Here is a 14,337-nt window from a genome sequence, read left to right as displayed (position 1 = left end):
AGGCAAATAGATAGGGGGAGGTGGAAAGGAAAGCAACTTTAAATGCATTCTCCAAGCCAGTCAATAGGGTGGTGGGGGATTCAAGAGGTACACAATATGTGTGAAAGAGCAGGGCCTTTTTCGTAGAAAAAGCCCAGCAGGAACTTATTTGCATATCAGGCCATACCCCTTGATGCCAAGGCAGCCGGAACTGCATTCTTGTGCGTTCTTGCTAAAAAAAAAAAAAAAAGCCCTGTGAAAGAGTCACATGTGGCTCCCAAGCCACCATTTGACCACCCAAGATTTAGATTATGGTGCCACGGGAATCTTTCGTTTTGGTTGCTGCAGGCAGGCATCGGCCAGCCCCACCTCTGGAATTCCTTTTCCACGTAGCCCTTGAGAAATGCTGGGGAAGATTAAGAATGCAAGAGCTGGATCAGACCAGTGAGGGTCTATCTAGTCCAGCATCCAGTCTCACACACACAGTGGCCAACCAGTGCCTCTGGAGGTCCAGCAACAGGGCATAGAGACCCCAGGCCTTCCGCTGAGGTTGCCTCCTGGCACTGGTTGACTGCCTCTGAATACGGAGGTTCCCTTTAGTTGCCATGGCTAGTAGCCGCTGACAGACCTCTCCGTGAATCTGTCTGATCCCCTTTGAAAACCATGGCCATCTCTACATCTTCTAGAACAGGGTGGCCAAACTGCGGCTTGAGAGCCACACGTGGCTCTTTTCACACGCGTTGTGTGGCTCTCAAAGCTCCCATCTTCCCGTCAGCTGGTGGCTTGGAGAATGCATTTAAAGTTGCTTTCTTTCTACCTCTCCCTCCCATCTATTTGCCTGCCTGCTTACCTTCCTTCCTGTCTTGTGGCTCTCAAACATCTGACATTCATGTCTTGCAGTTCTCAAACATCTGACGTTTATTCTATGTGGCTCCTACCCTGGTATAAGGCATCTTCGTATGTTCTTAATGTAGATGGGACTCACAGCTGTGCTACATTTGCTGAGAAAACCAAACCAGACAGTGTTACAAAAACACAATGGTCGCATTTATTGGTCCATGTGCTTCCTTATCCCCCCTGCTCCGAAAGAGAGACACCTCCCCCCACCCAAAGCTTATCAGGGCCCCGATCTCCACAACAGCGGATGGAATGAGTTGCCATGACGGGAATGGAGCCCCCAGTTGGCAGGCCAGGGCGGGGAGTGGCAGCGGCTCACCCACTGGAGGTTGACGAGAAGAGGCCTCCGGAGAAACGCAGGCCTCTGAGCCCTTGGTAGCTAGACTCCGCCCCCTCCGACGGGCCTGAGTCACTCTTTGGCGATGGCAAACGGCTTCTCCACCTCGATGATCCCGGAGTCGACTATGGTGACGTCTTTCAGGGGTTTGTCCCTGCTATCAGTTTTGGTGTTCTCCACTTTTCTCACAACATCCTAAAATGAGACGGCACCGGGGATTGGTGGGAAGTGCCTTCTGCTTGATAGACCCTTCACACTGAGATGACCCCCCCCTCCACCAATGGAGGATCTTCCAGCCTAACTGGTCTGTCTCCACCACCCTGACCACCTCTGCCACATTCTATAACCCCTCCTCGGGAATCTTCCTGTTTCCTTCAAGGTGATCAGCCCCTTGTTACAATTCAATGTTAATGCCCTCTGCAACGTCTTTATTTTCTTCAAAATCTCTCATCCTCTCAGTACCACTTAAGTGTTCGTATTTATATCAGAGGCTTATGCTAGTCCTGAATGTCTTCTCTAACCAGACGCAAAAGCCTTCTGGATTTTGCTGGCAAAATGCTCTCTGCAACGTTTATATTAGCAGCAAGTTGTTCCTTTTGCTGGCAAAATGCTCTCAATTCACATATTAATGTAAGAGCAAGCCAGTCTTGAACCCCTTCTCTTACCAAATGCACAAGCCTTCTGGATTTGGCCGGCTGAACGCTCGCTGCGTTATTTTTATTAGGAGCAAGCCATTCCTGATTGATGGTAAAATCCTCTCAATCCCACTCAGATGTTTAGTTTAGGAGCAAGCCAGTCTTGAACCTCTTCTCTAGCCAGATGCAAAAGCCTTCTGAATTCTGCTGGCAGATGACTCTCTACAACCCTAGCAACAGCAATGCAACGCCCAAGGAGGCCCGCTTACCATCCCTTCCAGGACTTTGCCGAAGACGACGTGCTTCCCGTCCAGCCACGAGGTCTTGACGGTGGTGATGAAGAACTGAGAACCGTTCGTGTCCTTCCCGGCGTTGGCCATGCTCACCCAGCCCGGCCCGTAGTGCTTCAGCTTGAAGTTCTCGTCAGGGAAACGGTCCCCATAGATGCTTTTACCTGGCAACCGGGGAAGCAGAGAAGTTTTATTTTAACATCGGTGTGTCCCACTGACATGCAAGATGGTACAGGGCAAAGGAGATGAGCTTCGTGGTGGAGGAAAGTGGCGTCAAGGAGAAGCTGCCTTGCAGCAACCCGATGGGTTTTTCAAGGCAAGAGACGTCTAGAAATGGTTTGGCATTGCCTGACTCTGCAAAGCAACCCTGGACTTCCTCCGCAACCCCCAATCCCAGTACTAGCTAAGCCTCTCTTCCTTCTATTGGCTGAGGCTCCTCCCCTTCCTGGTCCCCTGGGGAAGGAAGGAAAGAGCCAAAGCTTCCTCTGCCCAGCTCCCTGGATCCCATGGGAGAGATACAAGAAGACCACTTTAAGACCACCGAGTACTAATGTTTTAAGCATGTTTCATTTTAAAACAGTGACATAGGAGTTGGGTTGTACGTAGATCCAACCAGAAGTCTAAAAACAATGTAACAGAAGCAAAACCGTGACACATTCGGCGATACAACAATTACACAACAGCGAAGTATAGACAGTATTACAGACTAGAGCAGCCTGACTTGGCTAGCCCAGGCTGGCCTGATCTCAGAAGTTAAGCAGGACCAGCCCTGGCAAGTATTTGGATGGGAGATCTCCATGGAATACCAGGGCTGGGATGCAGAGGCAGGCACTGGCCAACCACTGAACGTCTCTTGCCTTGGAAGCTCCGTGGGGTAGCCATAAGTCAGCTGTGACCTGACGGCACTTTCTACTGCCACCGCCGTCCCTGATCCAGGTAGCTTTGTGAAGCCTTTTGCAACAGTGCAGCCCTGTTGCCTGCTTAGAGAAGCCCTCCCAAATAATTTGCTCTGTCTGCTTTGGGGCCATCCAGGTCAGGGCAAGCTTCTTAGCCTATCTATGATATACTCTGGGGGTAGAACAAAGTTTTGAGTTCAGTGGCACCTTTAAGACCAACAAAATGTTATTCTGGGTGTAAGTTTTCATGTGCAGTGCGCCTCTTAATTTAATTTAGAATTTATATCCCGCCCTACCCTGCAAGTGGGCTCAGAGCAGCTTACAACAGTAAACTCCCGTTAAAATAATATCATAAAAACAAGCGTTATAAAATCAGGAGCAGCACAATAAACAATCTTACAGACGGGTGGTTTTGTAGAAAAATAGGTGGTGAAGCTCATTAGCATATGCCACCCCCCCCAGCCAAAAGCAACCCGATGCAAGAAAGGAGAGCCCTGGGTGAGTGAGGCCTGCTTGGAATGGCTAGAGACTCCTGGACGGCCACCACCCCCCCCAGTCAAAAGGCCAGCAAGCCACCCGTCGCTCAAAATCACATAAGAATTGGAGAACGGGTGGTGCAGGCTTCTCCAGTGGTCAATGAGGGCTGCTGGGGGCATGGCAAGCAAAGCCCCTGGTGGCTGGCTGGCTGCCCGCTTTCCTAATTCCCCTACTATTCAATGGACAAGGTAGGTGGGGAGGAAGAGGGGGACCCTCAGAAAGGTTCAGGAGCTGTGCTCCGGTGAGCTCCTGCTGAATCCAAGGCCTGCTTACAGACAGAGGGGGCAAAGCTACTCAAACAGCATGTGGCTGATGACTAAGAGTAAGACATAAACACTACAATGGCGAAATGCTGGGGGATGTGATGACTTTCACAAGACACCCGCTGGATTAGTTAAAAGCCTGGCAGATGATACTTCTTCAGATATCTGAAGTATTTGAAGAAAAGCGTGTGCACGCAAAAGCTTACACCCAGAATTAAACTTTATTGGTCTTCAAGGTGCCACCGGACTCCTACTTTGTTCCGTTGCTTCAGACCAACATGGCTACACCCCCGAATCTATACTCTGAGGTCTGGCAATCATCCCCAATAGACACGCCTCTCCTCCAGGGCTCTGAACCAATCCTTGCAATTATCAGATAAGCAAAGCCCGCGGCATTTTAATGGGTGGGAGAGGCTGAACCAGCCTCCATTTAAAAATGGAACATCTAAAAGAATATACATTTACTTAATGTTAGAAAAATGGCAAAAAGAATGCGAGGCTCAACTCACACCTGATATATGGGATGCGATATGGTGTAACTATGAAAACAATAGTGATAGTGTTCCCTCTAAACTGAGTTAGCGTGAGCTAGCTCATGGTTTTTTAGCCTCCAGCTCCCACATTTTTGTCTTAGCTCAGGAAGGATGGCCCCAGAACAAACTGATTTATGCAGGAGCTCACAAAGTATAATTTTTGCTCCCAAGACTCCACAGCTTAGAGGGAGTATTGGATAGAACTATGTTTAAGCCTCAGACATTCAAAATTATTTAAGCCTCATTTTTGGTACCTTTGCAACTTTCCCATATAGGAAAAGACTCACAACCTCAATACAGAGAAACAACGTTAACAGACTGGATCATATTCATGCTGTTGGGTCCACTGCCCTAAGATACTTATTTTGGAAATAGGTGTTAAAAAGTGTAAATGATATAACTGGTCAGTTATTTGTTCTAAAACCAGAAGTAATATTGTGGAATTTAACAACAGGAATTAAAGGATGTTATGATGACTATATGTGTGTGTATACATACATACATTGCAGCTAAAATGGCTATTGCCATTAAATGGAGATCAGAACAAGGACCAACTTTAACTCTCTGGCATACTAAAATATGGAATATATTATGGATAAACTAATGGATAAGACAAAAGCATATGATTCTGATTATCATAATGATTTCATTTCTATCTGGTGCCCTATACTATAATACATAAACTCTCAACAAGAGATCCCAGACATAATCACCACATTACAACTGTGGTGAAAACAATTTAGGTTTTTTAAAAATATATAATATCTTAAAAAATATATAACTCAATACTTATGTTTATTATTATTCAAGATTAGACTGAACACTACTACTGTTACATTTTAGATTTATGCAGTTAGTTATGTTATATTAACAATAAAATTATATATATTTTTTAAAAATAGGTGGGTACAAACCAATTCCCTCAGCCAGGGATCTGTGGTTTTGGATAAGCATGTCAGTTTAGCTTGGATTTTTAATGGTCTATTAGGTTGGATTTGGGTAGGTTTAGGGAGAAAAGCTTACTTTTAGGTGATAAATGAGCCAGAAGCACCAAATCTGGACACTTTCTGAGAACCAGAGACTGGGAACAGGGAAACCTACACCACTGACGGAACCTGCGTTTTAATAACCTGGTCCATTAACAGCACAATCCCGGGGGGGGGGGGGTGTGCTGAAAGCGATGTGAAAGCGGACTTACTATGCCGGCGGTATGGAGACCTACGCCGGCGGATCTTCCTCTGCGCCAGCGGAAATGGGCTGTGTGCCACTCTCTGGCCGCCGCAGCGTGCTGCCGCTGCGCCACACTTGGGGCACAGCAGAGGCGCAGGGCGGCACTTTGGCGTAGGAGGGGGCTGACCCAGAGGTGTGGCCGCTGCTGGTCGGCTCCCAGAGAGCTTTCAGTGCGGGAACGTGCCCCCCCCCCCTGCCAGGCGCAAACTTGCACCAGGCAAAATGCTGCCATATCCCATAGGCACTAGTGGAAGCAGAAAGCACACAGTGGCGGCGGTGCGGCAGCACACAAACCCTTTTGAGAGCCGTGTTATCGCCCCACCAATCCCCCCACACTCCGGGCTGAGCACGGCCCCCCCTTCCGCACCCAATCAGTGCCCCCCCCACAAAGGTTTCGACTCCTGCCACGCACAACTCCCCAGGGAGGGCAAAGCACACGGCACGGCACTCTGCTCTGGAGGGCTATGCTTTGCGGACTTAGTGTGAGGAGGGGTGCACTTGGTGGAGGGAACGGAACAGAGAAGGATGTTAGTTAAGTTAGAGCAGCTGGACTTGGGAGGTGAGCTAAGTTTGGGCTGCCTGTTTAACCACTTGTGCTTCCTAGTCCTAACAGGTCTTGCTTCCAGAGCCCCCTGTATGCACAGGTAAGTCCGGCTAGGAGTCCCCGCGGCCCCCAGCCCCCAAGACAGTCCAGCGTGGTTGTGGCTTCAGCCAGGGTGCCAGCCACACCACATGTGCATGTGGGGGTGCACCCTGGCCGTCCATCCCGCTGGCGGCCCCACCCCACCCCACCCCGTGTCTCGGTCATCCTCATGCCGGGGCGAAGGGGGTGCAACACATGTTCCGGCTTTCCGCAGCCCAGCCAGCGACTCGCCTGGGTCTGTGATGCAGCTGATAGGGAGCTGAGATTGGGGTGAGTGCCCACAGGAAAGGGGGGGGCGGCCCAGGGAGTTGAGTTGGCCAACCAAAAATAATGGCAGCTGGATGGCAGGCTCAATAAAAAGGGAAGCTGGGCATGTGAGCAGTCCTGCTGCAGGCCCAGCATAATGATGCGGGGGAGTAGCTCACTAAGCCAAGCCGCCTCCGCTGTGTTCTGAGGCGGCTTACAGCTGCTACATGCCGAAGGCGGGGTTGGTCCTGCATGATCGGCTCCTCCCGGCCCCCTTCGGAGCAGGCTTGGTGGGGTCACGCAGGGGACACAAGCAGGGGGTGGTGAGGGCCGCCGCGGGGGCTTCTGGATATGCAAATGAGATAAACCTGTGGACTTGAAGGTGCGCCTGCTCAGCCCAGGAAGCACATGGGGAGGTGTGAGTGACGGCTATCGTCCCCGTTGGCTGCTGTTTGCCGAGGGACATCCCTGTGGAAGCGCCCGCTCCTATCCCTGCTCTCGCACCGCTCTGGGAGCCCACGCTCAAGCATATTTTACACATCTACAGGTGGCGGCCTGGGCTTGGGCGCACCGTGCTCCGGCACCCCAAACCCCTTTGGAAGCCAACGAGTGGCGCCATAGATCCGCCCACGCTCAAGTGGCCGGCCGCCACTTATGTCTGGATTGGGCTGCCCACCTCCTAAATGTGAGGTAAAAGTTCTAGGGAAAGGAAAACTTATTTTCTTCTTTTGAATAAAACAAGCTGCTTTTGCCTTCACCTGTGTTCTACCTATCCAATCAAATCTTTAATGAACGTGGGACTAAATTTACCTCACAAATTCATCTAATATTATAACAGCATCTGAGGAAGAAATCTGTGGAGAACACACGGCTTACATGCCACTAGCACGTCATGATCAACTCGTGTTGCCCATACTCATTAACGTGGGCAGCTGGTGATTCAACGATAGAGAGGCTAGTGTGAGAGCGGAGGCCATTTTAGAAAGGTTCCAGTCTGTGACGGAACACCCTGAGGGGTTTTGAAACATAATCCTAAACATAATAAAGCCTTCAGCCTTGGATCTAGTTGCCTCAGAACTCCATCTTCCTCAGCATCTTCCCATACATTTGAGATATTTAAATGCCACCGCTCTGCCTCTTCAATCAAGGCAGTATACAAATCAAGGAAAAACCCCAAACCCTCATATTTACAATGCACAGCACAGAAGGAAAGGGGGACAGAAAGGGGAATGTAATTAAATGAATTCAGGCACTAACTCTTGGACTTTTGGAGGGCCGAAGGCAAAATAGCAGGACCGAGTCTGTCCTCCAGAAATCTGTTTTAGAAAGCCTTTTGGGGAGAAATTTCACTATCCTCATCTCTATGGAGTAGCAACAGTAATTTAAGACCAGGAAAGAGAGAAATGGATCCAGAGATCCTCTCACAACAGGGCTGGTTATGCTGCCAGATTTGCATTGCTTGCTACTGGCTCAAGCAGATACATGCTAGAAAACAATGCTTTTGAACACAAAGCCTCTTAAGTATCATGTGTCGCTTGTTTGGCCACAGTCCAGACATGCTCTCATTGACATCTAACCGATGCACTGAGAGTGTTGTGTATGCAGCACCCAGCACTTCTCTAAAATCCTGATCAGAATCAGGGATCCAGCACAAGTAAAACAGGACTTTAAGCCTCCGCTTTGTAGTCTTCCCGATCAAAACTTTTATTTATGTTATTTACCTCATTTATGACCTTTCTTGAATAGCGCAGGCTACCCTGATCTTTTGCTGAACAGGGTCAACCATGGCTAGTATTTGGATGGACGACCCTCAAAGCGATATCAGGGTTCTGACACAGAGGCAGGCAACGGCAAACCACCTCTGAAAACGTCCCTTGCCTTACAAAAACAAGTTTAACTCGCCACCTAGTGGCATAACACAAAACTTCTGGCCACCAGACAATCTTAGGATCTCCTGGCTATTCTACACACAATGCCATACACTAACTAATTATAATTATTACTTCATTTGTACTCTGCCTTTCTCCCAACAAAGACATAAAGCAGCTTATGTCTTTCTCCTCCAGTTTAGTGTAGTGGTTAAGTGCAGCAGAGTCTAATCTGGAGAACCGGGTTTGATTCCCCCCCCCTCCACATGCAGTTGGGTCAGTCACAGTTCTTCTCTCAGAGCCCCACCTACCTCACAGGGTGTCTGTTATGGGGAGAGGAAGGGAAGGAGATTATAAAATGCTCTGATTTTAAGATCCTGATAACAACAACAACCACCCTATGAGTTAGGTCAGGCCAAGAGAGTGACTGGCTCCAAGATCACCCAGCAAGCTTCCATAGCAGAGTGGGGATTCGAACTTAGGTCTTTCCGACCCCATTTACCCCACTGCATATGCATTGTCATGATGGGACAAACAGTGAATCCCAAAGGACATTTTTGGTTGGGAAAATTGGAAGAGGTGAAGGCTTAAAAGCCCTCTCTCATCTTGCACTGCTGTCCCATTTCTCATGTACTCCTAGTGAGTTTTCTGAATACTGAGAGCTCTGAATACAGGGCCTCCCCCACATACCATGTAGTTCAGTCCTCTGTAGCAGCAAAGTAACATTTCCATACAGACTTTCTTCTTGTCCAGCTCCCGTAGCAGGGACAAAAACAGTAAGCGCCTCAGGCCACACATGGGCCAACTTACCTCCTGTCCCATCTCCGCGGGTAAAGTCTCCTCCCTGGATCATGAAGTCCTTGATGACACGGTGAAACTTGCTGCCCTTGTATCCAAACCCTTTCTGTGGAAAAAAAAGAGAGGGAATGGAATTGCCAGGATTGCATTAAATTCACTCCTGGGTTAAGTCTTCCTGTGACCACTTCCAAGTGAAAGATCTTAAAAGCACCAAATACAGGACAAGAGATAACATAAAAACATAAGAGAAACCATGTTGGATGAGGCCAATGGCCCATCCAGCCCAGCACTGTGTCACACAGTGGCCAAAGGCCAGGTGCCATCAGGAGGTCCACCAGTGGGGCCAGAATTCCAAAAACCCTGCTACTGTGCCCTCCCCACCAAGCAACAAGAACACAGAGCATCACTGCCCCAGACATAAGAACATAAAAGAAGCCATACTGGATCAGGCCAATGGCCCATCCAGTCCAACACTCTGTGTCACACAGTGGCCAAAACCCAGGGTCCAACAGGAGGTCCACCAGCATGGCCAGAAGCCCTCCCATTGTTGCCCCCCAAGCACCAAGAAGACAGAGCATCACTGCCCCAGACATAGTGTTCCATCCATACCTTATGGCTAATAGCCACTGATGGATCTCTGCTCCATATCAAGGTGGAGGGAAGAAATTAAGGTTGGCAGAAGAGAGGAGCATAAGGTACTTTTGCTTGCAAAATCTGGGCTGCTTCCAATTTTCTCCTACCAGCCCCTATGGAGCCCTAGCACATTAGCTGGGATGCTACAGGGAGGTACTGGGAGCAATACATTCCCTTATGGAATCACCGTGAGCCGAGCCTGATGAATCACTTTGTATTCCATGACTCAGGGATACAGGGCTGTAGCCATTTTAAGAGCAGATTTAAAAATAAGGCAGAGGCCAATGGTGCAAAATCAGGTAAAAATATATCACAGGCTTTGTCAGGGGAATCTGTTCATCTTGCAATTGTTCTTCAAAAAAGAGTAGTGATGCAGCTCTTTTAAAAGCAGCAATAAGACACAAATTTAATAGAGGGGACATTTCTTCGCACGCAGTCGAACAGCGGCTTTGTCTGCAGACACATCTTCGCACGCTAAACCAAAGTTCATTTTCACGGCTGCTGCAGTTTGCATTCTGAAGGTACAACCGCAGCCTCTGCTCACTTGAGAACCAATCTAGTCAGCCACTTCCGAAAGCCAATTTCCCTTCCAGCATCCAACTCACCTCCCCTGTCGCCAAGTCAACAAAATTCTTGACGGTCTTAGGAGTAGTCTTTCCAAAGAGGCCAATGACGACCCGCCCCACATCTTCGTCCCCGATCCGCAGATCGAAATATACCTGAAGATTTAAAAAGAGAAAGAGAAAGAGGATGCAACACACAGTTGAGTAGCAGAGCCTATTCCCTTTTCTATGGCAAACATACTTTAGCCTGGGTATCCGAAAGTGCACAGTTCTTTGGATTTTCTAAGCTGTGTGGCCGTGGTCTTGGCATTGTGAGACCTGACGTTTTGCCATCAACTGTGACTGGCGTCCTCAGAGGTGTAACTCAGAAAACTGGAGGTCTCTAGAGAGTTTTCTGGGTTATACCTTTGAGGATGCCAGTCACACTTGCTGGCAAAACGTCAGGTCTCACAATGCAAGACCACGGCCACACAACCCGGAAGATCTACAACAGTCAATGGACTCCGGCCGTGAAAGTCTTTGACAACATATTAAACAGGCCTGTCTTTGTCTCTCACCCTAACCTACCTCACAGGGCTGTTGTGAGAAGCACCACACAAACTGCCTTGAACTCCCTGGAGGAAAAGAGGGGAGTAATTTTTTTTTAGAGACCAACTGATTTCCACCAGCACTCTAACTCGCAAAAGTTTCTGCCACAGAAAATCTGACAAGCTTTTAAACATGCCACCAAAGCGTCCAAAAAGTCCATACAATTATTTGCCATTAGCACAACTCATAATATCCAACAATACTAATCATGAAGCAAAAGTTCACCAGTATATTAATAGAAAAGTCCACAAGATCTTCAAAAAGTCCATTTAGATTTGCAGAGACAGTCTTAGAAACAGCTCCTAAGAAAGAACTATTTGATTCTTTTCGGCATTTAGCTTAGGAACTGTTTCTAAGACTAAATCTATCTGACAGGTAAAGATCACATGACTGGACATATGGCATCAGCCTGCGGGGTGGTGCTTCAGTGACACAGCACGTCTGTACTGATTGGGCAAAAGGACACATAACTCTGTATATAAGTCTGTGTTATACTTGCCAGTCTGTGCCATTGTGGTATCAGGTGTCCGGCGAAGCAGTTTGTCAGTAAGAACTATGACTGACTATAAGGACTAGGTATATATATTGTAAATCTGTATATCTGAATTTTAAGGAAGACTGCAGCATAGCACGCTGACAATTGTGTTTATTTCATTGTGTAAATTATTAATGTATTTTAATTTTTGTTTTTATTGTTAGAATTTTGTGTTGTGAGCCGCCCTGAGCCCGCTTCGGTGGGGTAGGGCGGGATATAAATCGAATGAAATAAATAAATAAGTGGACTTTTTGAAGACACTGTAGACTTCTGCATGAATACGCTAGACGGCTTTTGCTTTGTGATTATTACTGCTGAATATTACCTCTAGAATGAATTTTGATACTTGGAATGGATTTGGATATTGTTTGAAATGCACTGATTTCAATCTCATATGACCTTGGAAGTTAAACAGGGTTGGCCCAGATCCAAGTGGCCAAGTTGGTCTGAGGCAATAGAATGAAGTTTGAGTCTAGTGGCACCTTTAAGACCAACCAAGTTTAATTCAAGGTATAAACTTCCGTGCGCACGCAAACCACCTCCAAGCATCCCTTGCCTTGAAAACCCTGTGGGGTCGCCATAAGTTGGTGGAGACTTGACAGCAACCCAAAATATTGCATTTAAGGCCTCGGTTCTATTAAAGCTCTCCAAGAAGTTCAGTGGGGTTTACTTGAGAAGACTGTGATGTCACACAGATGGAAGGAGGGCATGGTTAGACCCCCCATTAACTCCTTTTTGAATCTTTTCCAAGGAACTCAGAAAAGGCAGTTTTCTTTAATCCTCACAACCACCCTGCGAGGTAAGACTAGGTGGTGGGCGGGGTGGAGGAATGTGCCAATAAGTCTTCCTTAGGCATTTTAAAGACTATTTCTAGGGCAAAAATTACACCAAGCAATTTACAAAACCCTCCAGGAGTGGCCAAACTGTGGCTCGGGAGCCACATGTGGCTCTTTCACACATATTGTGTGGCGCTTGAAGCCCTCACCACACCATTGGCTTGGAGGATGCATTTAAAGTTGCTTTCTTAGCACCTCTCCCTCCCATCTATTTCCCTCCCTCCCTCCCTCGCAGCTTCTCAAACATCTGACGTTCCTCTCTTGCGGCTCTCAAACATGTGACATTTATTCTGTGTGGCTCTTACGTTAAACAAGTTTTGGCCACCCCTGGCCTCAAACATATCAGAATTAACGTTTTTTCAAAAGAGGGTGGAGGGTCAGTATTCGAACCCGGGGCCTCCGGCTCCGAAGTCGGACGCGCTCCCCACTAGACCACACGGTCAACCCTGGCCGTTGGGCTGCGGAGGGCCGGCCGGGGAGCCTCCCGCCTACCTTGTCCGTGACCTTGGGGCCCTTTTTGCGCTCCTCGGCGTGCGCGGCAGGGAAAAAGAGCAGCAGGAGGGAGCCGCCCAGCCCCAGCAAGGCCGCGGCCGCCAAGAGCTTCATCTTCCTACGTTCGCAGCGGCAGCCCGGCCACAGTGCCCGCCGCGCCACCACCATCCACTCCCTTTTCCTCCCCGCGAGACCCCCGTCCCACCCACCCCCCGGGTCCCGTCAGCAATGGCACATCCCAAAGCGGGCGGAGCGAAAGCGCACAGCGGCTGGGATTGGCGCGTCCCATCTGAGGAGACGGCCGGGGGAGGACGGCCGGAAGGTCTGCGACAAAGGATTTGCCACGTTACCCGGCTCGGATTGGGTAGCCTTAGCAGCCAATGAGGAGCGGGCACGGAGGACGGCGGCGCCACGGTTGGGCCAAGTATCCTGAAAGAAAGGGGGCTGTGCCGTTAGTGGACTCCATTGCCCAGCAGGTAGCGCGCGGCTGGCGTCGCGTTGTTTGGTGAAGTACCGCCCATGACCTGTAGGTGGCTCGTGTATGCTTTTATGCAACCTGTTTGCAAAATTGCTGCAATTCTAGGACTGGGGGGGTGGGGATGCTGGGCTGCATCACTCATTACAATTTCTGCCTGTACTTCTGGCTAGCTATGAGATTTTATAGGCTACCCTTCCACTGAAGGGCATCTAGGGTTGCCAGCCTTCAGGCCGGGCATGTTGATCTGTTGGAATCACAAGTTCCCCTAGAGTAGGGTTGCCAGATCAAATTCAATAAATATCTGCGGACTTTGGGGGTGGAGCCAGGGACAAGGTTGTAACAAGCATAATTGAACCTTTAAAATGCCTTCCCTCCATTGGAAATAATGGATGGGGCACTTTCTTTGGGGGCTCATAGAATTGGACCCCCTGGTCCAACCTTTTTGAAACTTGGAGGATATTTTGAGGAGAGGCACTGGATGCTATGCTGCAAATTTTGTGCCTCCATCTCAAAAAACAGCCCTCCCCAGAGCCCCAGATACCTGCAGTTCCATTATACTATGGAATTGGTCTCCATAGGGAATAATGGGAGTGCCCAGAAGACATTTCCCTCCCCCCACCCTGCTTTCTGATGACCCTGAACTGGGGGGAGGGCCTCCAAACCAGGGATCCCCTGCCCCCACCTGGGGATTGGCAACCCTACCCTAGAGAAAATAGCTGCTTTGGAGAGCAGACCCTATGGCAGTGTAACCCCGCTGACTTATGGCAACAGTCTGTATTAACATCCTCCAAAACTTCCTCTCGTTAGGAAAGGAAAAGGTAGTCCCCTGTGCAAACACCAGTCGTTTCCGACTCTGGGGTGATGTTGCTTTCACAGCATTTTCATGGCAGACTTTTTACTGGGTGGTTTGCCATTGCCTTCCCCAGTCCTCTACACTTCCCCCCCCCCTCCCCAGCAAGCTGGGTATTCATTTTACAGACCTCGGAAGGATGGAAGGCTGAGTCAACCTTGAGCCGGCTACCTGAAACCAGCTTCCGCTGGGGATCGAACTCAGGCTGTG

At 49.0% G+C, this 14,337-nt stretch overlaps 1 protein-coding gene across 1 annotated transcript; it reads right to left on the bottom strand.

Annotated features, from left to right (window-relative positions):
- Window positions 1-1,004: 1,004 nt before the first annotated feature.
- On the bottom strand, window positions 1,005-13,142 carry PPIB (peptidylprolyl isomerase B). Its single transcript, XM_060260086.1, has 5 exons — window positions 12,800-13,142; window positions 10,391-10,504; window positions 9,165-9,258; window positions 2,118-2,302; window positions 1,005-1,408 (listed from the first exon to the last, which is right to left on the bottom strand). Exons 1-5 carry the CDS (start codon window positions 12,965-12,967, stop codon window positions 1,286-1,288), a joined length of 684 nt encoding a protein of 227 aa, XP_060116069.1. The 5' UTR covers window positions 12,968-13,142; the 3' UTR covers window positions 1,005-1,285.
- Between the last annotated feature and the right edge of the window lie 1,195 nt (window positions 13,143-14,337).

This window comes from Heteronotia binoei, chromosome 19, assembly GCF_032191835.1.
Source record: "Heteronotia binoei isolate CCM8104 ecotype False Entrance Well chromosome 19, APGP_CSIRO_Hbin_v1, whole genome shotgun sequence".
Lineage (NCBI taxonomy): Eukaryota > Metazoa > Chordata > Lepidosauria > Squamata > Gekkonidae > Heteronotia > Heteronotia binoei.
The sequence above is the reverse complement of the archived record's forward strand: the minus strand, read 5'-3'. Positions and strand labels throughout refer to the sequence as shown.